The sequence below is a fragment of the Eschrichtius robustus genome, chromosome 3 (assembly GCF_028021215.1).
Source record: "Eschrichtius robustus isolate mEscRob2 chromosome 3, mEscRob2.pri, whole genome shotgun sequence".
In the NCBI taxonomy this organism is placed as follows: Eukaryota; Metazoa; Chordata; class Mammalia; order Artiodactyla; family Eschrichtiidae; genus Eschrichtius; species Eschrichtius robustus.
In genome coordinates, this window is record NC_090826.1 from 133,067,339 (window position 1) to 133,093,082 (window position 25,744).

At 34.4% G+C, this 25,744-nt stretch overlaps 1 protein-coding gene across 3 annotated transcripts in view; it reads right to left on the reverse strand.

Moving 5' to 3' along the window:
• Nucleotides 1-25,744, reverse strand: part of COP1 (COP1 E3 ubiquitin ligase) — a 273,507-nt gene that overhangs the window by 65,475 nt on the left and 182,288 nt on the right. For all 3 annotated transcript variants that reach the window (XM_068541298.1, XM_068541299.1, XM_068541297.1), the window contains 3 exons: nucleotides 9,638-9,755; nucleotides 6,790-6,914; nucleotides 5,573-5,733 (listed from right to left, as the gene is read on the reverse strand). In XM_068541298.1, the coding sequence (XP_068397399.1) occupies nucleotides 5,573-5,733; nucleotides 6,790-6,914; nucleotides 9,638-9,755 (404 nt within the window). The remainder of the gene's footprint in view (nucleotides 1-5,572; nucleotides 5,734-6,789; nucleotides 6,915-9,637; nucleotides 9,756-25,744) is intronic.

Here is a 25,744-nt window from a genome sequence, read left to right on the forward strand (position 1 = left end):
AGCAGCTGCATAGCACAGGGAGATCAGCTCGGTGCTCTGTGACCACCTAGAGGGGTGGGATAGGGAGGGTGGGAGGGAGGGAGATGCAAGAAGGAAGAGATATGGGAACATATGTATATGCATAACTGATTCACTTTGTTATAAAGCAGAAACTAACACACCACTGTAAAGTAATTATACTCCAATAAAGATGTTTAAAAAAAAAAAAAGTAATCTAAGTGAGATTAAACATTGTATTATTTTCTTATTCCCCAAAACAATTCTCTGCACTTCACCATCTCCAGCTGTCTCCCTTTCCTCTCTTTCTTAAAACCATTCCAGTCAAACTTTTGTCTTACCACTCCTGTCATTTTTTTGCTCATCTTACTTGTATTAGTAGCATCTGACAAAGCTTAACCAATTCCTCCTTTTTTTTTTTTTTTAGTTGTCATGTCTTATAAATCTTTTTTTATTTATAGGTTTCCTTTCATCTCTTTTTCTCCCTTGCAATTTATGTGTTGAAGAAACTTGACTGCTTAACAGTTTCTGATAGTCTTGGGGATTTTTCTGCTTCATTACCATGGTTCTTTACCATATTCCTTTTTCCTCTGTATTTCCTGTAAGTGGTTAAGTTTAGAGGCTTAATCAAACATGGGTTTAGTTGACTTCATAGGGTCTCTTCCGTCAGGAGGCCCAATGTATGGCATCTCTCTCTCTGTGATGCTGTAGCTGGATGCTCAGATCCATTGGTTAGGTTGCAAAATGAGATATTCAAATTTTATCATTACTGCTTTCTTTTATTTTTATTGTTTTAAAACAGCTTTATTGAGATATAATTCACATACTATACAATTCATCCATTTTAAGGGTACAATTCAATGGTTTTTTGTATATTCATAGATATGTGCAACTATCACCACACTCAATTTGAGAATATTTCGTCATGTCAGAAAGCAACCCTGTACCCTTTAGCTATCATCTCCCTATCTCTCGCCCGCCTCAGCCCTAAGTAACCACTAATGTACTTTTAGTCTCCATAGATTTCCATCTTCTAGACTTTCATATCAATGGCCAATTCCTCCTCCTTGAAAAACCTTCTTCACTTGGCTTCCCAGGCACCAGTTTTCCTATTGATAACCACTCCTCACTCTTTTTGTTGATTCTTCCTCATTGCCTAAATCACTGAACATTGAAGTACCCTCAAGTAAGGTACTCATACTACTTCTAATCTCTGATTACACTCCCTTGGAGAGATCTTATCCCATTTCTTGCTTAAATATCATATGTTGACAGCTACCAAATTTATATGCCTAGCCCCACAATCTGCTGTGAACTCCAACTTGGCAGGTCCACTTACACGGCAAGTAATACCTCAAACTTAACCAGTTCACAACTTTCCTGTGAATCCAAAATTGACATCTCCACTTAGTATTTTTAGTAACTCTCAAATCAGGCCGGTCTAGAGGTCAAATCCTGGTCTTCTCCCCCGATCTTCTCCCATAAGACAGTTCCTCTGGTAGTCTTCTCCATCTTAAGGAACGGCAATTCCACTCTTAAAGATGCTTGGGGAAAAAACCTCAGTGTCATCCTAGACTTTTCTCTATCGTTCTCCACATGTAATCTATTGGCAATTCTATTTATTCCAGTTTCAAAATATGAACAAGATCTGACTACTTCTCACTGGCTTACCACTATTTAATCTTACCTGGATTATTACAACAGCCTTCCTGATCCCTTATGTCTGTTCTCTACAAAACAGCCAAACTGATTTTTAAAAAATTTAAGTCATATTGTATCACTACTTTGCTCAAAATCTTACAACGGCTCCCAACTCCCAGGAGAAACAGAAGTCCTTACAACGGTAAACATGCTCTACTGAAACAGCTCTTCTTCACTGCTCTGAAATTATCTACTACTCCCCACCTAGATCACTGTAGTACAGCAACACTGGCCTTCTTTCTGTTCCTGGAACACTAATCGCATTCTTACTTCAAGACCTTTGAACTGTTTACTACACCTGGAATACTCTTCTCCTACATTTAAACATGGATTACATCTTCATCTCCTTCTAGTCTTTGCTCTAATTCACCTACTCAGTAAGGAATTCTGTCACCACCAATTGAAAATTACAACTCACTACTCTAGCACCCCCATCCCACTTTCCTGCTTAGTTTTTCCCCAAAGCACTTGTCACCTTCATATATATGTATTTTTTTTGGTCTGCTCCAGCACATAAGATTCTAAGTCTCCTAAGAGGGCCAGAACTTCTTCTTACAGTTTTGTTCAGAGTTTATCTCCAGTATCTAAAACTATGACTGCACATACTAAGTATCTGCTGAATAAATGAACAAAGGAGTGTCTCACTCCTTCTGCCTCACCTAAAATAAGGAAATGAAGTTATTTTTTGTAGCTAATCAAAGTGACAGTTATATAAAAGTCAGATTTAAATTAAATCTGGAATGGTACTGAAGTGAGTTACAGAACTTTTAATCTTCTTATTGTGAAATAAACAAGCTCCTGGTGATGCTGCTGTTTTGGTCTAGGTAGCATACTTTAAGAACTTACTTTGGGGGTTATCCTATGAACTACAATATGCATCTTTTCAGTCTAACATTAATTAGTTCTTTTGCCACCTTCCTTGACAAAACAAGGACTTGAGAACATTTTAATTACGTTTATTCTTCTGACTTATGTTATTATTGTCAAGTACTTAATTCTATGTGTGTATTAAGTCCAACAAGACATCATTGCTTTATACAGTCAACATGCATTTAGATTTACTGCATATTTATCATTTCTATTGCTTTCCATTCCTTTCTGCATGTCTTACCTTTGTCTTCATTTTCTGCATTTTTTCCTTCTGCCTTAAGAATTACCTTTGAAATTTTCTTTAGTGTAAGTCTGCTGGTGGCAAAATCTTCATTTTCATTCATCTAAAAATGTCTTTATTTTACCTTTGTCTTGAGAAATTTTCATTGGATATGGAATTTTAGATTGGCAGGTATTTTCCTTCACACACTGAAGATCTGGCTCCACTATCTTTTGATTTCTGCTGCTTCATTGAGAAGTTGGCTGTCAGTCTAATTACTCATCCTTTGAAGACAGTTTTTCTCTGCCTTCCTTTAAGAATCCCCCTTTGTATTTTATTTTCAGCAGTTTCGCTATGATGTGTCCCACCACCAGCAGGGGTCGCAGGATCAGGCGCAGTTAGTTTTAATCTAGCACTTAGTTAGCTTTATAGAAGGATATAAGATAGGATATGTAGCATGCACAGCATCTTCACACTCATCAGGAGGCCAAGCAACTATTCGCATGCATAGCTTCTTAGGTCAAACCACACAGAGTGAGCACAGCTGCCAAGGACAGCTGAAGTGCAGGTGGTTCACCTCAATACAGAGATGTGCCTTGGTTTCCTGCCAGTCTTGTATTGTTCACATTGCATAGATGTAAGGCCAACATGTCAACTCACAATTCTCTCAGTCCAGAGGCAATACAGATGAGGGTTCATAATAAATTTAAGAGATAACTAGTTCTTAGCACATAACATTCCTTATTTGTCTTAATTTATTTCCACAGAAGAGTGCTATGAGAAGGCAGACCCAAGGTCAGATTTTCAGCAGGCCTAGGTCTGTTCAGGGTCCAGATCTGATATTAAATCTGTACTCACAATGTAAGTTTCAAGTCATTTATTCTCTGGGGTATGAAGGCTTATTGAATCTCTGCCTTACTGTCTTTCAGCAATTTTGTAAAGCTTTCAACAATAATGATTTCTAATATCTGCTTTGGCTGCATTATTTCTCTCCCCTCCTTTTAGGTCTCCTATTGAATATGTTCAACTTTCTTACTTCAACCTCTATCTCTGTTCTCTTTTTTTTTCATCATTTTTTGTCTCTCATGCTTCCTTCTATATATTTTCTTCTAACTTTCCTAAAAGTTCATTAATTCTCTTTTCAACTGTGTCTTATCTTCCACTCAACCCATCCACTAAGTTCTTAATTTTGGTAATTATATTTTTTTAGTTCTAGAATTTTCATTTTAAAAATACTTTTAATTTCCCAATTGAAATTTTCAACCTTGTCTTTCATCTTGTCAGCATGGTTATTTTCAGGCTATGTCTGATAACATCCAGAGCTGCTGTGATTTTGTTTCTATTGTTCAATGCTTATACTAAATTTATTCATGTCGTCTTGCCTTTTCCTATGTCTGTTTATTTTTTGTTGTGTCCTAGTTATATTTGCAATTTTGAAAAAAATAAAATTCTGAGATGATCTTCTTTAGAAGGTTTTCTTGCAGAGAGGATTTAATTTTGCATTTGCTGACACTAGCAATCTAAGATCACCTCAATTTACTCAGGATTGATATGATCTGAAGTTGAGTTGCAAAATCACTGGGGGCTTATCTTCTACTGCTTTACCCTAGACTAGAGCCCTTTGGGGACCTAAACCAAGGTGAGTTCACCCATATGGTGGTGAGCACTAGACTCCATTCCCTGTGCCCCAGTGAAGCTACCATAAGTGCTCTCAGCCATTCTACCAAAATTGGCAAATGCTCCCAGGGGAAAAGAATACTCAAAAGCCAGGCTCACATTCCTAGACTGGTAATTCTTTCCTATCTTGTTTACTTTCCAATGACTTAAAACAGGTTTTGGTTTTTAAAATATATATATTGAATACTTGGTCTAACTTTTCCACTTCTACTTAGAGGGAGAGTTGGTCCAAATCACCTAGTCTGCCATTGCCAAAACTGAAGTTGAGTAACAGAACTGTAAACAAGATAGCTTGAATATACCTAATTAAACTGTACCTGGAACTCAGATGTCTTAAAGTAACCATCAAGTAGAATTTTTTGGTGTCAAAACTAAAACCAAGTCAGCACCTAAAAAGCTATTTTTTTAAAAAGATGACATTAATGCATGACTAATGTTTACAAAAATCAAGACAATAAAAACGATTATTTCTTCATATAACTTATGAGAAAGCTTGTACTTTAAAATGTATGAATAAATGAAAAGTTTGAGGAAACTTTTTTTGGGGGCAACTTAGAAGTGCAACTTGCTTGTTAACTGAATGTGTTTAAATATTCTTGTATAAACGTATTTTGTAGAGAGCAATTCTATCCTGAAATAGTATTTAATTAGGTATACATACAGGCCACTCTCTCCTTTACCTACATCAATTTTTTTCCTTCTAATACAATACCAGGTTCAGCTGAATGTTTACTGAGCCTATATTGCATGTGACTAACAAGGAAAATGAGACACAGTGTGTTTTCTGGAGAAATTTCCAGTCCTATAGGAGAAGAGATAGAGATAATGTGATAATGTTGTAACAGAGGTATGTACATGATGCTATGGGCACACAGGAAAGACATCATGTCAGCATGAAGTGACATTCCAATTACTGTTCCATTAGTGACATTTCAATTACTACTTTCTAAAATGCCTGTTTCCTTTGGTGATGCAATACTAAGCAAAAAAGAAAATGTATATAACATATCAATTTATATTTTAAACTTAAAAAAACTTACCTGTGTATATGTAAATACAATGCATTATATGAGACACCAAGGTGAAAAAACTGATATAAAAACTCACCCCATCTGGCAGTGCCCTCCAGCACACAGCGCTAACGAACTCATTTGTATCATCTTCTTTTCGGTCTTTGTCCAGAACACTTTTGACCGTATCAAACTTAAAAGTTAGCAAAGTCTTAGAAAGTCCTTTATAGTACAGGTAAAGAGAGTTGTTCTCGCTTCCTGAAAAAAATTTAAAAATAATTTTTTTAGAGTGGGAGAACTTAGAATTAGGATATCACATTCATAAGGTAACTATCAATCAATGTTTAAGGTCAAAGACTAATAATCTTTTAGGTAAATATGAAAGACCAGAGCACAGGATTTCTTGGGAATCATATGAGAAAAGGATTCACAGAAAAAAACTTATACTTTCCAAATCTAAAGAAATAACCCACTGTCAAATGGTATAACAATACTGATACAAAAATCATTTTAGCAGAGGTCTAGAGAAGAACCAGAAGTGTATTATTATAGCATGACCTTGAATTACATTTATAAAGATTTTTATCTAGAGGGGAATAAGAAAGTTATAGCACTTAAAAAGGCAGATTTTAATAATCTACAAAACTTATTTCCCATTCCCCAATAAAAGATGAGTAGTCTAGAAACCTATATTTTTGAGCAGTCTATTAAAAGTAAGAGATTTGCTTTGACAGGGTTTAGGTTCATATATATGTAGAGATAGTCAACTTTACTGAATAAAAGGCCAAGTCACTTGAAAGTACTGACGAACGTTCATATATTCAGGCATCAGATGTATTAAAGCATTTGAACAGTACCAAATTTGATTTTTCTACTTCTAATTTAAATTTGTATACATTATCAACAATGAAAGTCCTAGAATAACAGATCAAGACTACCCAAACAGACTATTTATTGAAGGGAACATTATATAGGGAAAAATGAACATCAAGCTTTAGAAGACAAATGTCTTCAAAATTAAGATATCAGCAGCAACTAATATTTTGTCTTCTACATAACATCTATAGAAATTATATTTTACCGGAGAACAACTACAAAACGTATTTAACAATCTTATGCTATTTCATGTGGTCAGGGCTTGTGCTCAGTGAAGGAGAGAAGGACTAATGCTTTTTCTAATCCGAGGAAAATTCAACATGCTACCTTCTGAATGTATAGATCATTTCCTGAATTGGTATGTAGTCTTTTCCATTGAATGCAATTTCAGTGACAGATATCTATTTAAAAGTTCCAGGAAACGACAGTTTCACTTACCACAAGCTATATAATCTCCATTGGAAGCGAGGCCTACAAAGTTTTTTTCATTGATATGACCCTTGAAGGAACGTAGACAGTATGGCTTCCCTACATTCCACAGCTTTAGCTGGCTGTCTGTTGAACTGAGATAAACACAAAAAGTTAGAACAACTTTAAGATCTCATTACATGAAACCCATCACTACTAATTAGAGGCAACCCAGTTTGGTGGTTGAGAATGCAGACTCTGGAGCTAGAGTGTCTTGAGTCAGAATGGTCAATATGCCATTAGTTTGCTTTTGACCTTAGGAAAGTTATACAACCTCTATGGCCTCAATTTTTTCATCAGTTAAATGTGAAATATAATGATTCCTATCTTACAGAATTAGATGAATTCTATAAGATACTGCAAAAATTAAATTAATTCATTTTAAATGCTTTCAATAGTACCTGGGCATGTAGGAAGTAACAAACATTAGCCATCATACCATCACCATCAAACAACAAGAGAGCTCTATTGGCAGTTGTGCTTAATTTCAGTTGTTCCAGTTGATTTGATTTACTTTTCAACTGTTGAATTATATTAGTATACTGAATATAAACTATTGATATTTTCACAGCTTAGTTGTACCTACAGGGGTGGAATACTATGAATGGTTGAATGGTCTATATAGTTTATCTTAATAAAATAATACGCAAATGCAGCTATTAATCAAAAAATAACTGAATATAAAAATCACTGCTAATCCTATCACACAGTCTTAGGATTTGAATAAAATACCCTGTTTTTGTTTTCTTCTGACTTTTTGTTACAAAAATTGGATCATACAACATATATCATTTTGTAAGGTGCTTCTTCCTCGTTCAACAATTTGTTTTACATTGTTTATGTAAAATAAATATGTTTCTATACCTTTATTAATGACTATACAATAAATTATCTTTTCTCTTGCTCTAACATTCACAGCATAGGGCACCACGCTAAATGTTTTACATAGATAATTGTATTCAGAGATTCACAACATAAGTAGGATTATTAGCTCCATTTCAGAGGTGAGGAAACAGATTTAGACGGTTAAGGATATTTTCAAGGTACCACAGCTAGTAAATAGTAGAGCCAAGATTGAAACTGTCTTATTTCAGAGGCCAAACTCCAAACACCTCTCTATTGCTTCTCATCATTTTTCAACATAGCATCTATTCTTAGACATTTATGTTGTTTTTTGGTTTTTTTTGGCCATGCCACGTGGCTTGCGGGATCTTAGTTCCCCGACCTGGGATCGAACACAGGCCCCAGCAGTAGAAGCGCAGAGTGCTAACCACTGGACTGCCAGGGAATTTCTGACATTTATGTTGTTTTAAATTTGTTTTTTGCTCAACAATATTGTATTGAAAATCCCTCTATATGTGTGTGTGTGTGTGTGTGTGTGTGTGTGTGTGTGTGCATAGTCCAAGAATTCAGAGGCTGCAGCAATATGTATATAGTTTAATATTACTTTTTAATATTTCCAAACATACTTGTGGGTAAATGTCTTACATACTTCTAACACAAATATGTCCAAGAGGAAAATCATCATGATTTATAAAAACTAAGAAGGAAAAAAGACTGGTGAATATACAAACCACAAATCTGCATTAAAAAGGTCAACTAAAATTTCCAATTTATACAATTAAGTATACATATACTTCAACTAGTTGAAATCAAACTAATTGATTCAACACTTCTAAGTCTGTAATTTAAGAAAAATACTTTTAACATATAATCTATCATTCATATTTGAATCTGAATAAAATTTTAATTATTTACTGCCCATTATTACTCCTAAAGAATACTTTTTGACTGGTTACCACTTAATTTAGATTTGTGAACTAATTTCCTCTATTAACTCCTCTTAGAAAGCTCAGCTCTCACTTTCTTTTTTTCCCTTTTTGTAACTCAATTCAAATTACCTTGTTAAATCAACTCAAATTACCAAGTTCTTATCTAGAGCAACCAGTATGGAGGCAGATGTGGTGGGAGATCCCAAGTATAAGGCACTGGCATTAATAATCTCCTAAGAGATATTAGAAACTATGTGAAAGAAAGAAAACAATGTACAATTAGGCTTGAGAAGAAATAATATGTATGAAAAAAAGGAGACTGAGAATGGGTATTTACTAGAATAATACAAAATAAAGAGAACAATGATATGGATAACAGAAAGAAGGGACTGTCTCTTAGTAGAAAAGCTTACTCAACAGTATTTTAGCAATTGAGATTTACCTCGTTGACACCTTGTTTCCTTCAACAAAATAAAAGACAACTAAAAGCTTATTTTATGATTCTTTAGTTCAGAAGGTTTCTCAAAGGATATTTGTCAGGTGTAAGCAGTCATATTTAGAAAGTTCTCTTCAAAACATATTTAAAACTGACCACGAAATCATAGGGAGATCAAATAACATGGAATCATGAAAGTCAACCAAATATTGTTTAAAACCAAAAATGATACTACTATACTGCAATATAGATAAATATATAATAACATATTAGTGGTCTTAAATAAATAAAACACTTCTCATTCTACTGCATCGACTATATTGTTTCTCTCTTTTTAAGGAGCAGGGGCTGAAATCCAATCTGAAGTTCAAATGTTTAAGGGGGCAACATTAAAAAATAGTATCATCTGGATTTTATTCACAAATAACATATAAAAGTGAGCAATACAGACTAGAATATACATGTATTTTAATTAGACAAGTTATAAAAATCTACTATTTAAGAAAAAGTGCATATACCACAGTGTTATTCTTCACAAAACCCACGGCGACATTACAAACTGGTAAATGATGGCATGTTAAGCTCAACTTCTGAAAAGGGTAATACTCACGCAGAGACAATTTCCTCACCACTCACAAACTTTGCATAAGAGACTGCTTTTCGGTGTCCTTTGAATACCATGATTGGCTGTTTAGTGTTACGAAGATCATAGTAGTGAACACAGTGATCTAAAATAAAACAAAACAAACAAAAAGAGAAAAATGTAGTAAATGAAGAAATGGAAGGCAAAGCTTATTTTAACTGGTTTGGGTGTTTTTCATCAAATGTTTAAGAAACAACATCCCACCTATAACAGTCAGAAAACTAAGGGCAATGACTCCTTTCCAAACATAAGAAGACACAGCAGGTTTTCTGTTTTGAATCTAGGAGACTACGGTTGTGTAAAAAAGTGTATATACATATGCCAATGTCAGTCTGAAAGGGAGTTCCACTGATATTTCTTGAGATCCTGGCTCTAGAAACAGTATTAAGGATTCAAAATAACTGGAAAAATTTTAACGTATCCTTACATTTTGATGGCTTTATAAAAGTAATGTAAACATTTTGGGTTTCTGGTTAAACAAAATGCAATATAATTTTATTCTCCACATTTGCTTTTTAAAATACACTTTCTTGAGACTCATTTTACATATAATAAAAATCTACTCACTGTAAGTACATAATTCAATGATTTTTAGTAACATTACCCAGTGGTGCAACCAACACTATAAATCAGTTTTAGAACATTTTCTTCAGCCCAGTAAGATCTCTCATGCACATTTACCACCCACCACCCTAGGCAGCCACTATATTTTACCTCTATAAGTTTGCCTTTTCTGAACACTTTATATAAATGAAATCATACAATATGTGACTTTTATGTATGCATGGCTTCTTACACTTTACATGATGTTTTTGCAGCCCATCCATGTTTTAACACGTGTCAGCAGTTTATTATTTTCTATTGCTGAACAGTATCCATTGCATGGATATACCACATCTTGTCTGTCCACTCACCAGTTTATGGATATTTGTTTCCATTTTTTGGTTATTGTGAATAATGCTGCTATAAACAATTGCATTCAAATCTTTGTGTGGACATTTATTTAGGTCTCAGGTAGATATCTGAAAAGTGTAATTACTGTGTCACGTGATAATTCTGTGTTTAACTTTTTAAGAAACTGACAAACTGGTCACTGTACCATTTCACATTCCCACCAGCAATACATGATGGTTCCAATTCCTTTATTTGAGTTCTTTGAAAATTTTGGATACACATCCGAAATGTGCTTTGCAAATATTTTCAACCTTTCTGTTGCTTATCTTTTTAGATAAGTACAGAAGTTTTGAACTTTGATAAGGTCCAATTTATCTTTTTTTCTTTCATAGAACACACTCTTGGTGTTGCAAATACGAAAACTGACTAATCCAAGGTCTTAAAGATTTTTCTATTTTTTTTCTAACAGCTTTATTGTTTTGGTTCTTATGTTTAAGTCTGTGATCAATTTTAAGTTAATTTCTGTGTGTATGGTGTGAAGTAAAGGTCTTAGGTCATCTTTTTGCACGTGGATGGATATGAATCCAGTTGTCCCAGTATCATTTGAGAACAGACTTTTTCCCCAATGAACCGCTTTGGCACCTCTGTTGAAAATGAATGGACTATAAATAAGGATTTTCTTCTGGATTCTTAATTCTAATCAACTGATCCACAGATGTCTACTCTTCTGCCAGTACAACAATGCCTTAATAACTACAGCTTTGTAATTTTGAAATTGGGAAGAAAAAGTCCTCAAATTTTTCTTTTTCCTCAAAATTGTTTTGCTCTTGTTTGCCCCAACTGGTATCACAGCCTTTGATAGTTGTGATACTACATTTGATTGTTTTCAACAATACCCTGGGTACAGGTCTTTTCCCATGGAGACTCTGAATCAGGTCAAACAGAAACAACATCTTGCAAATGGAGCTTTTTCTTTTCTCGTGAGTTGTAAGTCAGGTCAAATAGTGAAAGTGATCTGGAAATGGGGATTTTTGAGAAGCTCCCAAACCAGTTTTTACCCCAGTGGTGACAACAAGGCTGCTGGTTTTCAAAGCTTCCATAACTATAATGTTAGTTCATTTTTATAAATTTGCCAGTATTTTTGTTGCTTATATGGAAAAGTATTCCCACATTGCAGTTTATGTTTATTATTGTAATTGCATTAAGTGATCACCTCAAATGACAGCATTCAGCTTATCCTGTGGAAGTACAAATGTATATAGCTGTAATCTGTTCGGCATGTGTTAGAGTAAAAATGGAAGGAAAAAATCCTCCTTCATCCGCTGTGCTCATGTTAAATTTATCAGTAAAAGACAGTAAACTTCTCTCTTGCAGTAAATAATTCAAAATTGAAAAACATTTTAGTAAAATAAGTCTTTAATTTCTCAAGTTATTTTATAAGCTGAAAATAATGATACTATAAAATAGCATACTACAGTATAATGATATACTAGCTCATTCTCAGGCTAATAAAAAAACAAAAGGGGATGTAATATGTAAAAGATATAGGGGTATAAGTAAAGGTTAAATTATGTTACTGTGTATTGCAAAAAGATTTTTCAGTAGCTGGAATGAGAAAAGTAGTGTGGAGATTGAGTAAGAAATGCAGGTGTTTCTGTAGACATGGCAGCCTCAAAAGAAATTGTACTGCAGTACTCAGAACCAGCTTACCAAGTGTGATTTATTTTCAGCAAAATATATACTAGCTATCACGTTACTGTTATTATGTTATCATGTTGGGTTTCTTTTCTTTTTTTGGTTTTATATTTTCACTGTATTCAGTTAGAATTTGACTTGACTTTATAGTTGCTTTAAGAGCTAGGAACACACAAAGGTGATCTTCAGTTGTACATTTGTGCATATACTTTAGCAATATTATGATATAAATAATTTAGGTAAGTAGGTGAAGTCCTCAATAATTTTCTTTCCTTTATAAAAGGGAAGTCTTTCTGAAGTGTCACTATAATTCTAATAGTCTTAATAATTTGAAGATTTAGTATATGATCTCATCTCTATTTTTCTTTTCCCCCTTTTTTACTTTGAAAAATTTCAAATTTGCAGAAAAGTAGAAAGAATAATACAATTAATACCTTTGTACCTTTCAATCTAGACTCACCAACTGTAAGCGTTTTACAAAATTTGCTTTATTCTCCCTTCTAAAAACAAACAAGCACACGTACTTTTTTTTCCCCTTGAACCATCTGAAAGTAAGTTTTAAATATCAGGATACTTTACCCATAAAAATGTCAGCACCCACCTTCTAAAAAGAAGAAAACTCTTCAATAATATCATGTCATATTCAAGAAATTAATATTGACATGAGAATAGAATTTAATATGTATTCTGTATTCAGATATCCCAACTGTTTAAAAAATATCCTGAAAACTATTTTTTTAATTTTGCTAAAGGGTCACACACTATATTTAGTTTCTATGACTGTCATTTTATATATAACATTTTCATAATACTATTATTTTTGAAGCATCTAGGCTAGTTGTTTTGCAAAGTGTTCCACAAGTCTAAATTTGTCTGAATGTTTTCTCATTATTATGCTCTTATTACATAGTTTTGACAAGATTACTATAAAACTGATGGTCCTTCCTACTGCATCACATCAGGAGGCATATAATGTGTGTTCCATTGGTGGCCCTAAATTTGATTGCTTAGTTAAATGCCCCCATGGCCTTGTCAATGTAAACAGAATCTTTTTATTTTTCTTCAATTTTTTAATCAAACTATGCTACTTGTAAAACCATGAAGAGGAATACCAACAAAGAACAATTTCCAGTACAATGAATAATTTTCCTATAGGGATACTAAAAAAAATAAACCAAACCAAACCAAGACAAAGCAAAATACCCAAACAAACACAGTTTCACCATTAATAAGGTAATCATTGCTGATATGCTAAAATAATAGGGTGGAAATAATTTGTCTGGAATAGATGTAGAAATATCTTATTGAACTTAATGTTTAATGAACAGGTTGAACAGGTTTAGTAGAAGGTTCATTACCTTCTACTAAAGTAAGAATAAACCAACTATAACTGATAAGTCAAAGTTTTTAAATACAGTTTATGACACAGCCACTCTAAACTGCGTTCCAAAAAGCAAGAAGACAATATGGCCAATCAGAGATCAAACTGAATTTTTAAAATCCTCGATTCTATTTTCAGGTTTCCCAGATGCTTGAGAATTTATAAAAATTCTCAATGTTCCAGCTTTTGGATATCACCAAGATAGGGTTGGGATGAGAAAGCAAGTTGGAGAAATCCTTAGAAAGCTTTCCTTAGGCAGGGCAAATAACTTTAGTATTTAAAAACACACAGGTCCACTGGTTACTGATATTTATCTCATATAGCTATCATTACTGTTCTTAAAAACAATAATTAAATCATTTTTACCTCCTTTAAGCCTTTGATGATATCCTAACATACCACCTCAGAGATCTGAAAGAAAGCTAATCTTTGGAAACAGAAAGATCAAGCAAGTATAAGTTAAATGATACAAATGCACATGGAATACTTTGGGAGCATTTGCTTTTAATACCAGCTCTGAATCTGGTTGTTAGATCTTTGTTCATCATTTGAGAAAGAATCAGAAATTGTCATTGCTTATTTTTTTACCGTATATAAAACCCTAGAAAGACATATTAACTTTAGCCCACTATTATGTACGCTTCACTTTATGAGTCACCCCTCCTTACCAGTCTGCAAAAGATGCACAAGCAACTGTGATATTCCCCTAGTGTCACAGAAGTAGCAACTATCTATCTGTACATTAGAGATTAAGCCACAATCATCAAATCAGCAGCAGTTAAAAACAAACGAATAAGTTTTCCAGTTCTACACATAAGGTGCTTAGAAGTTAACACTCCATCCGAACAACAACTAAAAGGTGAACAGACTAAAAAATCAACAACTATCCTAGGATCCATAAGAGAGGTGAGGGCCAAGGTCAACCGCTGACACAAAGATTGGAAAGCCTAAAGCAAATACAGGGAGTCATAGCTTATCAGAGCAGAGACTCACAAGGAGAAACTGCCATGGGGAACCAGAATCTGGGTATAAAAATTTGAACTGTAACAGGTGAATTGCTGAAGGCTCAGTGTGGACAAGTCTGAGAGTTAAAAATTCCAGAAGGATCCAGTCATAGGAGTCCTCCATAATTTTGTCAGATTTATTTCTAGAAGCTTGATCAGGTTCTTAAAGGTAGAACACAGAGGATTTTTAGAGCAGTGAAAATACTCTGTATGATACTATGATGATGAATACATTTGTCCAAATCCATAGAACGTACAATACCACAAGTGAACTGGTGATTATGATGTGTCAATGTATATTCATCAATTGTAACAAATGTACCACTCTGGAGGGAGATATTGATAATGGGGGGTTATGCATGGGTAGGGCAGGAGGCATAGGGGAACTCTCTGTTATCTCCCTCTCAATTTTGCTGTGAACCTAAAACTGTACTAAAAAAAAAAAAGTCTTTAAAAAGAAGTCTCAGTTATGTATCAACATATTTTCCCAAAATTAAAAACAAAAACAAAATCTCAGTTAAGAAAAAGTAGCAGAAACATTTAAAACAATATCCTCCCTGGCTTAACTTACTTAGAACCTCAGGATATAAAACCGATTAAAGTAAGAGCTGCTCTGGTTAGAGCCCAGGGAGGAACAGGAGCCCTTTTCTAAGCCTCTTCTCTCCCTACATTTGGCTTTCCTTCCCACCTGCCAACTCTTGAGAAATCTGATGAGACAGAATTTGAAAATTAATAATTTTATTATTGATCACTATGAAAAAATGACTTCATTTATTTTTTCCCAAATTTATCTCTTTTTATGGTAGGGAGAGACTATATTAATGAATTTTTAATGCTTAATTCCAAAGTTCATGGGCAAATAAAAACTTTTACAAATCGCTACTATGACCACCCCCAAATCCAGTTCAAAATATCAATAACACCTATTTTTTCCAATAATATCTATTTGTGTATGTTCATGATTTGTTGGTTTTAATTATCTTTGATGGAAGAAAATGTGTTTCCTCTAAAAGAGTTTCTCTTGTGCTGTTTCTAAAACTAGACTGGCAACAGGGAAAATATTGTGTACATCTTCATACTCACTAATACGACCCAGTACAATGTTCTATACATAGACATTAGTGGCTAAACAATGATATCATTATAAGCTTTATCACTTGGAAACGCAGAAAAATATGTATCATGTATAGAAAAGTTTTAATGTTTGTGTTTGTTAGTTGAATTCATCTGGAAGTATACACAATGAGTTACTTGTGGAATATACAGTTTTATTACTATACTACTGTAGTAGGTTACAGATAAACATACACCACACAATCTAAAATATTCACAGTGGCTTATAAAACATTAAATAAGCACAAAATGTGGGCAAAATTTCCTGGTTTCGCGGTTTGCCTTCTTTAGAATCAGTTTCTACATAATAAAATGTGTGCTAATTACCAGGGAAATTTAAGGATCTGTTTTCCTCTTCTGTTTAGTAGGTGATATTTTTTTAAAAATTAGATTTTTATAAAATTATTCAAACATCATAAATCTAAATTCAGAGGCAATGTCTTGCAAATCTAAATGGCTTTAGAAATATAAAATGGGCATGCCCACACTAGAAATAAAAGACTGAAATACATACTCAAAACGCAGTAGAAAATTATTGCCTCAACGTAGTAGAAAATTATTTCCTAGTTTTCTAAGTTTACGTATAGCCAAACTAAGCACCTGTAAAAATATGTGAATATTTATTTTGTGAGAATTAATTTGCTTCAGTCTTTACTGATCTGCTTTACTTCAATCTCTTTTCACAAAATGGTTGTCTAAATTAATGGTAGTAGGAAAGAACCAAAAGAAAGAAAAAAAAAAAACTAAATAGTTTTTATACAGCATTTAGCTGAAAACTTTTAGTCAGATGTTTGGATTAACTCTCATCACCTTAAGTTTTTACTTTTAATCCTGGGTTTTTCTATGGTTCTTCATTTCCTCGTTTCCTGCCTGCTACAGATTGAGTTCTTTTTAATACAGATTGAGTTTTCTCTCCTACTGTAGGTGTGGAAGTAGAGATTCTATTTCTATTCTTTAATGATTATGCTTAAAATTGTAGAATGAACGTATGACTTGAAGGACAAAGTTAATTAATATTGTTACACAGATTATACAAAAACCTTAGATTGTTTTCCATTTCATCAATACTCCTCCAAAACCTGGGTTACATTTTGATTGTCCAAATTTTTACTTCCATCTTTTTAAAACATCCAAATTAGTCTTATTTTTCTATTATTGTTGTTGTTGTTTTATACAGTCAATGCTAAGATTTACCCACATTTATGAATTTCTTTGCTCACAAGATTTCACTCCTTGTATTTTATTCAATTCTTGATTTAATTCTCTTCTTTTGTCTGTTTCTCTGTGGTGGGGGCAGGAAGAAGCAGCATCCTATGCCATGAAGTCAGTGGTTAGAATTCTCGGGGATCCAGCTCCTCTCCACCACTCAGAGCCCAGGCTAAGACAAAGTTTCTGGAGATTTCCCCACGTAGATACGCAGATAGGCAATTACAACACCCTAGGTACACACTTCCCAGGTCCACACCACCTGTTCCCTCCCCAATAACTCTTCAATATCCAGGTCTCTGGATTACTGAGGCCAGCAACTTTCCATCACCACCAGGCAACATAACTTCAGCTCACATGTTTACTTCTCTGGTTTTTATATTCTGCTTTGTTTGTGACCCTTTGTGATTTCAATACTTTATAAGCTATGCATCTAAAATAATATTTTATATATTTTACCTAAAATAATGTTTATGTAAAATAAATAAAATATTTATTGACAGAGGATTTTCAGTTTATCTAGTCTATCACACTGTTAGAACCAGAACTCCCTTTTGAGAATCTTATTACTTCAATTGGTATAACCATTTGAAGCAAGTTTCAAAATAAAAGACTGATTAACCCTTCACTACGTCAAGTAACTACTTTTCTGGTGTATTTCACAGCTGTCCCTCCATTTCCAGAGGTACTTTCATCCAACCCAGGGTATTTTTATTAATATAAAGTATATTTCTGTATTAAGTGTCTTTCTATAGCAAGTGTCTTTCTATAGCAGTAATATAATAGGTAGGCTCCATGCAAGTAAATGATTGAAAACTCATCTAAAATGGAGAATTTAAGTGCAAGAGATAATGTAGATTTGGGGTTCAGTCTATTTAATGACCTCCTTTATGCTTTTTTTAAAGTCATAATGATCCTATTATCTCAATAATAATAGTTCATAAGAAAAAAAATTTGGTTTTTCTCTTTTACTAGACAGATTTGGTCCTTATGTTTTGCTAAATGCTATTAAAACAGAGACTTAGCATTTTAATTCAATTGTGTTCATCAGACAAAAACAGCTTTCTTACTATGACATATAAAGGGTCTTCATTATTTAGCCTATATCTACATTTCCAAATTCTTGTTCCACCAATTCAGGAACCTGTAAATATTTTTAGCATAGTTATTCTTGTCCCAGGAGAAGACAGAGGGGTACACATGAAAATGATATAAGGAGCAATTTCAAAATACAAATGCTTGGCCTCCTCTCTGAAGATTCTAATTCAGTAGGTCTATGATAGGGCCCCCAGACATGAATAATGTTTCAGCTTTTCAAAAAAGACTGATAGGTCTCAGAATGTAAAAACACTATTCTAATGCTATTTTTTACAACATACTAAAACTTATTTGCTTGTCTGCCTTATCTAACTGTGACATCTTGAGGGGTAAGATTATTTTTTATTTTTATATACATAGTAACAAATACAAAGTTATTTTAAAAATACGTGTTTGTGAAGTTAATAAATCAATGATATAATTCTGATGAAAATAATTCCAGGTATCCTGATTAATGTGATAGAGGGGGGAATTTTTTTTTTTTTTTTAATGGCACATGGTCTAGTTCCTCTAATCACTATTTACTTTCCTTTTAGGGACTGTAAGAAATCTTTAGATATATGTTACACATTGGATAAGCAGATCTGTAATTAAAGTGGAGACTACAAAGTTCATTGTGCTTAGGCTGATCAGTATCATAACATTCTATTTGTGGATCCAGAGTGCAGCTAAGTATCACTTACCTGGTGGTCTCACAGATGTTTCAACCCAGAATGACCACAGCTTCCTAATACTAACACACCCCTACTATGTGTCTTCTAATATACTTTTATTCAGAATTCAGTATTCTAGAGTTATACAAAATCAAGTGGCTGCTTTTGTTTCTATTTTCTGCAATTTATATCTGGAATAGAACCATCTTTTTGTATCCATGCATCCATCCTCCACCTAACCATCTGTCCATCCATCCATGCAAGTAGGGTTATTAACATCTTAAACTTATTACAGTTCTGGAGTTAATTAAACCACAGTTTTTGGTTGTTTGAAAAATCTTTGTTTTTATTTGTAAAAAAAGATTTTTTGGCTGGATATAGAATTAGGGGTTAAAAAAACTTTTTAGCACTTTAGATGTGTGGTGGTTCCATTGGTTTTTGGTCTGTATAGTTTATAATGAGAGGGTTGCTATAATTTTTATCTTTCACAGTATATAATATTTCTCAGTCTTCAAGATTTCTCTTTGTTTTGGACATTTTGACTATGATATACCTAGGTATTTTTGGTCTGTTTTTGTTTTTATCGTGTTTGAGGTTCTGTGAACTTCTGGTACCTAAGGTTGGTTATCTTTCACCCATCTTGAAAAATTCTTGGTCTTTATCTCTTCAAATATTTCTTCTTTCCTTTTCTTTCCTTCTGCTTTTACAACTCCAATTACAAGTGTGTTTGACTGTTTGACATTGTCCAGCAACTCTTCGCTACTGTGTTCTGTCTTTCCCTCCCACTCTTTTCTTTGTGTTTCACTCTGGATAATTTCTATTGACCTATCTTCAAGTTCATCTAGTTTTTTCTTAGTTTGTATCCAACCTGCTGATATGCACATCAAAGAAGTCTTTGTTTCTAACATTAAGATTTGTACTTCGACTATTTCCATTTCACTTTTAAAAAATACTTCGCATTTCTCAGGTGAAATTCTTCATCTTTTCAAGCACATTGTTTATCTTTCCCACTAGATCCTTTAACATGCAATCATTTATTTTAAAATTTCTGTCTCATACCCCAACATCTGGGTTATCTATAAGACGAATGAGTCCTTTGAGTCTTGACAACAGGATGCTTATTCTTACTTATTTGTATACCACATACTTTTAAATTAAAGGTAAGAGATCATACATAGAACAGTAGACTCTGAGGTAAACAGTATTTCTGCCTGGAAATGAGTACCTCTTTTTCCGTCAGGCCATTAGTGTGATGGAATCAACTAACCTAGTCAGTGGTTGAGCTGAGTTTTGGTTTTGGCTGTTAAGCTCACTGTTGTTAAGTGCATCACAGGCTTCAGATTTTTCCAGCAATGAGCTGTCATCACTTTGTGCTTAGTGTGGTCCTGGGGCAAGAGAAACTCTTCTCAGTATTTCTGCTCTACTGTTACTTTTCAACAATTCCTGCATGTCTGAGCCTAGGAGAGGGTCTTTCTCCATGCTACTGTCCCTCCCCCAGTGGTACAGGACTCTTTCTTGTTTTTCTGGTGGTAGGATTCTGTTTGGAGAAGGGTTCTCAGTTCTTCTGTTCCATCATGAGTCCTAGGAAGGGTGCACATGCCTGAGTTTCTGGTATGGGGCTTCTTAAGCATTCCAACCCCTCACCATCATGGCAGGCAAATTCTACATAGCATCTGAGGCAGGTCTTAGACAAGAGAGAGTTTTCATGCCACTCAATCAGTGGTAGTAGATCTCTGCTTTGTATGATGCAGGATCCTAAGCCCAAGAAGTTTTCCTGCTTCTCTCCTAAGAGCTTAAAGCTTCTGCTCGATATGAGAAGAGGGTCTGGAGAAAAAGGTGATTATTTTGTGCTGGTCTTTCATCAGGAACTCATCACTTCATGAACTTCTGACTGCCACTGATGCAGGTTACTGTCTTGCCTCATTCATTTTGTGAGCAGCCAGTGGAGGGCCATGGAGAAAAGCTTATAAGTAAGTGTGCATTCCTCTTTTGTTCTGGACTTCTAATTATTCTACACTGCTATGCCAGCCCACACTTGGCCTTTAAGAATGCGTTAACAATTTAGCTCATTTCTTCTTACCAGCTTCTATGGTGGCTACTTCTTCCTCTTGTAGTCTGCAAATGGTGAAATTGTTCATATGTCCTATCTTTCCTTGGAGGGGCTTGGCATTCCTTGGAATTCAGTTACCCTGCCTTGTGACCTCAGCTCTCTGACAGGCAGGGGTCAAGAAAAGTTACAATTTTGTAGCTCATATAGTGTTTTCTGTTTTTAAGATGAGGGTAACATTTCTCATCTTAAAGTGAATCTAGGAGAAAGAGCGGGAGTGATAGAAGAAGGGAAGTAGGGTGGTAAGGAAGGAGGGAGGAGAGGAGAAATATAAGAATGAGAAAGATAAGGGAGAAAAAGGGTAGAAGTGAAAAGGAAAAGATGGAGAGGAAGAAGAAAGAGGAAGAAGAGAAGGAAATAAAAGGGAGGAAGAGAAGAAGAAGGAAAAGAAGTAAGGGGAGTTGAGAGAGAGCACTAGAGAACATGAGCAAGCAAGAGTCAGCATATGTACAGGCAAGGAAAAAAGTTTCTGAGATTCTGAACTTCTTTCTACAACCACAGATGGTTCTACAATAGTTGAGAGAGTTCAGGTTTTCAGATTCATGCATGAATTTATGAAAAAATCCACATCTTACTAAAACTCCTTGATTTATATCATAAAAATACATATTTCTTTACAATTAAAAATATTTATTTTATGTTGTGCAATAACTCATTTAAAGACTAATCTAACAATTAAAGCATTTAGCACCTAATTTTTGACTAGGAATAGCCACTCATTGATTCTCTGCCACCTACAATGATCTATCTATATCTGTCCCGAAATAACTAACCAAGTAGACTTCTAATTTTTTTTCTAAAAGAATACTAAAAAACTATAACCTCATACATTTGTAAATCAATGTCTAAAATTTTTCATCATTTGCCATTTATAATATATTTAAATGACATTTTAAAATATGAATTAAGTATATCTAATGAAATCTAAACACCACAGTAATTTGATTGTCAAACATCATCCACTAAAAAATATACATAAACAAGATATTCTTTAAGAGTGGAAAACTTCACATAATCTTTTCCTTGAATTTGTATTTTCGTTCCCCTTGCAAAATAAAATGTATTCCATTGATTTTATACTGTCTTTTTAGACTAAGTCTTATTTAGCATTCTCTCTTCTTTGAAAAATGGATGTATATAATACAAACATTAATTTAATTTTCTGTGACCAAAATGCTCTAATTGTAAGATATTTTCTCCACTTGAGTTACTATTAAAATTATCAGTATACAATTGATAAAAAACAACAAATTTTGATAATTATTAAACAGAAGTAATATTTTATTAGAAATACAGGTTGTGGCACACCATCTCCTGCTGCCTTTTGTACTGACTGTGTTCTGGTAACTACAAAATGAATATTACCTACTCTTAGAATTCCATTCTTATTGTTCAGCATTAATTCTATTCCTATAGTTCATTTATATATTTATACAGATATAGTCATAGAAATGTAAAATTTCCTCACAGTAATGTCATTCAATTTTTTAAATCCCAAGTTTGTGCCAAAAATCACACAGCCATTTATTATCAAAAATATTTTTAATGATCTGACATCTTTACTGGACCACTCTTTAATTTTTTTATTGAATACAAAGAACTAGAACCATCTACCTTGCTACCTAGTAATGAAGAGTATTTTAAAATCAGAATTTTTGCAAAGTACTAAAACGGGTTTACCAGCATCAAATCAAATGTGCAGAAACACAATCCCTTATCCCAAGCACTTGGGGCAGATACGTTTCACAATTCTGAATTTTTCAGATTTTGAAAGGAAATATGCTTCATATTATGCAACACTCCAAGTAAGGTCTGTGTCCACACTGTGTAATCAAATACATTAATATTTCTACTGGAAAACTTATGAACAATTACATGAAGTAGGATATATAAAGATAAGTAGCTCTGCTCTATATCTAATCACGCCATCAAATGAAAATGAGTTTTTGGTATTCAGAGCTTTCTAGATTTTCAAATCGCAGATAATGGACTATGGACCAGTATTAATTATACCTGTTTATTTGTCCAACTGAAGTAAGAAGATCTACATTCAATATTTGGTGCTAATGGCTTCTTTACTTTGCTCCCATGGAGCTTGAGAATGAGGAACAATGCATACGTTTTTTGACAATACTCAGAAGAAGTCCTTTAAAGAAAAAAAAACTTCACCCACTTTCACTCTCTTACTCAACAAATACCTAAAGTAAAAGAACTCAAAGTACAAAATATACTTTTTCTAATGCCATGTTTCACTCTTAATAGAAATACCTGTAAGACAAAGAATGACAGCAAGTTACTCTAGTAACAACATTTAGAAGAAACATCCCTTTGTCAGATAATCCTGAGGTTTTTACAACCTGGTAAAATGTACCATGTTAAGCTTCATGATAATGAGAAATATGTTTTTCTCTTGTAAAACAGAAAAAAGCTATTTTAAAAGTTGAAGTATGGGGACTTCCCTGGCGGTCCAGTGGTTAAGACTTCGCCTTCTGGGGACTTCCCTGGTGGCACAGTGGTTAAGAATCCGCCTGCCAATGTAGGGGACACGGGTTCGAACCCTGGTCCAGGAAGATCCCACATGCCGCGGAGCAACTAAGCCCGTACGCCACAACTACTGAAGCTTGCACTCCAGAGCCTGCGTGCCACAAATACTGAGCCCGAGTGCCACAACTACTGAAGCCCACGCGCCTAGAGCCTGTGCTCCACAACAAGAGAAGCCACCACAATGAGAAGCCTGTACACTGAAACGAAGAGTAGGCCCCGCTCCCCACAGCTAGAGAAAGCCCGTGCACAGCAACGAAGACTCAATGCAGCCAAATAAATAAATAAATAAATAAATTAATTAATTAATTAAAAAAAAATAAAAGACTTCACCTTCCAATGCAGGCGGTGTGGAGGACTTTAAAAATGGTTCACATCAAAAAAAAAAATCTTTAATAAAAAAGTTGAAGTGGAAAAGGAGAACTGGCATGATACCTCAGGCTTCACTGTCAGGCATATCAACTTACATATGAAATTTGAGGACCTAAAAGTTGATTTTCTTAAATCTGTAAGTTTCTACACAAACCCTAAATGGTTTTAGTGCTCCATCAGGGTTTTCTTACTCCAGTTTGGAGACCTTTGCTTCAGATTACATGTCAAGTATTTAAGCATGTACTTCTATATGTGAAGATTTTGTAAAGCATGTGCCTAAAGGTAGCAGAGTATTTTTATGTAGATTTTTTTTCCTGTGCTTTCAGACAAGTGGAATCCAGTGAAGGTGATATAGTTGGCTAAAGTACACTGATACTCTATAAGTGATGATTTTTTATAAACAGAAGATGATTAGAGAGCCTTGATAATTATGTAGAGAAATAGCCTTTATTCATTCAATATCATAAAATTTCCCAGAACATTGTACTAATTAGCCATTGCCACAAAATTGCTGTGTAACAAACTATTCTAAATTTTAGTAGCTTAGAACCGTCATTTATTTTCACAGATCTGAGGGACAGCTTAGGGTTGGCTGATTTCAGTAGAGCTTATTTATTTGTCTGGAGGTTGGATGATTTGGCTGGGGCAAGTCAGTGACACTCCAAGTGGCTTTCTTCCTCCCCCTGGGACCAGTAGCTAGCTTGAGCATGTTCTCTTCATGGTGATGGCAGAGGGGTAAGAGTAAGCAAGCCCAACTGTGAAAGCATATTTCAAACTTCTGGTCAATTTCACACTTAACCATCACTTGGGCCAAAGCAAGTCACATGGCCAAGTCCAGAGTCAGGGTGGAGTTGTTTCCCACAGTGGGAAAGCACTGTTTAGTGTCCAAGTACATAAATACAGGGAAGGATAAAGAACTGAAACCAAAAATGCAATTTAATATAAATATTAAAATCTGAAACAAATCTTTCAGCATATTTTTCATTTTTTTTTTTGTTTTGTTTTTAATGCTATTCTTCTCTGCTTACATTCTCTTTTTATGTATGTATGTATGTATGTATGGCTTTTGTTGGGTCTTCGTTTCTGTGCGAGGGCTTTCTCTAGTTGTGGCAAGCGGGGGCCACTCTTCATCGCGGTGCGGGGGCCACTCTTCATCGCGGTGCACGGGCCTCTCACTATCGCGGCCTCTCGTTGCCGAGCGCAGGCTCCAGACGCGCAGGCTCAGTAACTGTGGCTCACGGGCCGAGTTGCTCCGCGGCATGTGGGATCTTCCCAGACCAGGGCTCGAGCCCGTGTCCCCTGCATTGGCAGGCAGATTCTCAACCACTGCGCCACCAGGGAAGCCCCAGCATCTTATAATAGCTTAATATTGATTAATAGAGACCAATTAAATTGGTTCTGTTGTTAAAGTAAAATTTGTAGAGTCTAAAACAGTTTATATAGCTTAAGATGAATTCAGAAACACTAGAGGAAGAAGTAACTCTTAAAATACTAAGAGGTGCAAGCACTGAATTTACACCTTAGACGGTCACAGAAAGATGAAATAATTATCACTAAACGGAAACAAAGCTAGCTTAGATAGGCTTTCGAGCTTTTGGTTTGTAATACTGACATGGCAATCTATATGTTCTATTTTAAACTAAGATCTCTAGGGGGAAAAAGAAAAGTCACATTTTATTTAATTCAATTAAGCCCTTTAAGATAATATTTTAACCATGGTCTCCGTCTAATGATATCCAACTCAGACACTAGTACCCAAATTTTATATTTTCTGGAGCAGCCCTTTATTATATAGCCTCTTCTCCAATCCTCATTCTAATTCTCCCACTAAAGAAATAATCTATAAATTACATGATTCATCACTCTACTACTGTGTTTAGTATCAATATATTAAAAAAAAAAACTAACCTTGCAAACAAAATGTGAAAACACCAAATAAATATTTAAATTCAGAAAAAATGATTTCAATTTTTTAACATAGGTTTTCAAAAATATTTAAAGTATTTCATA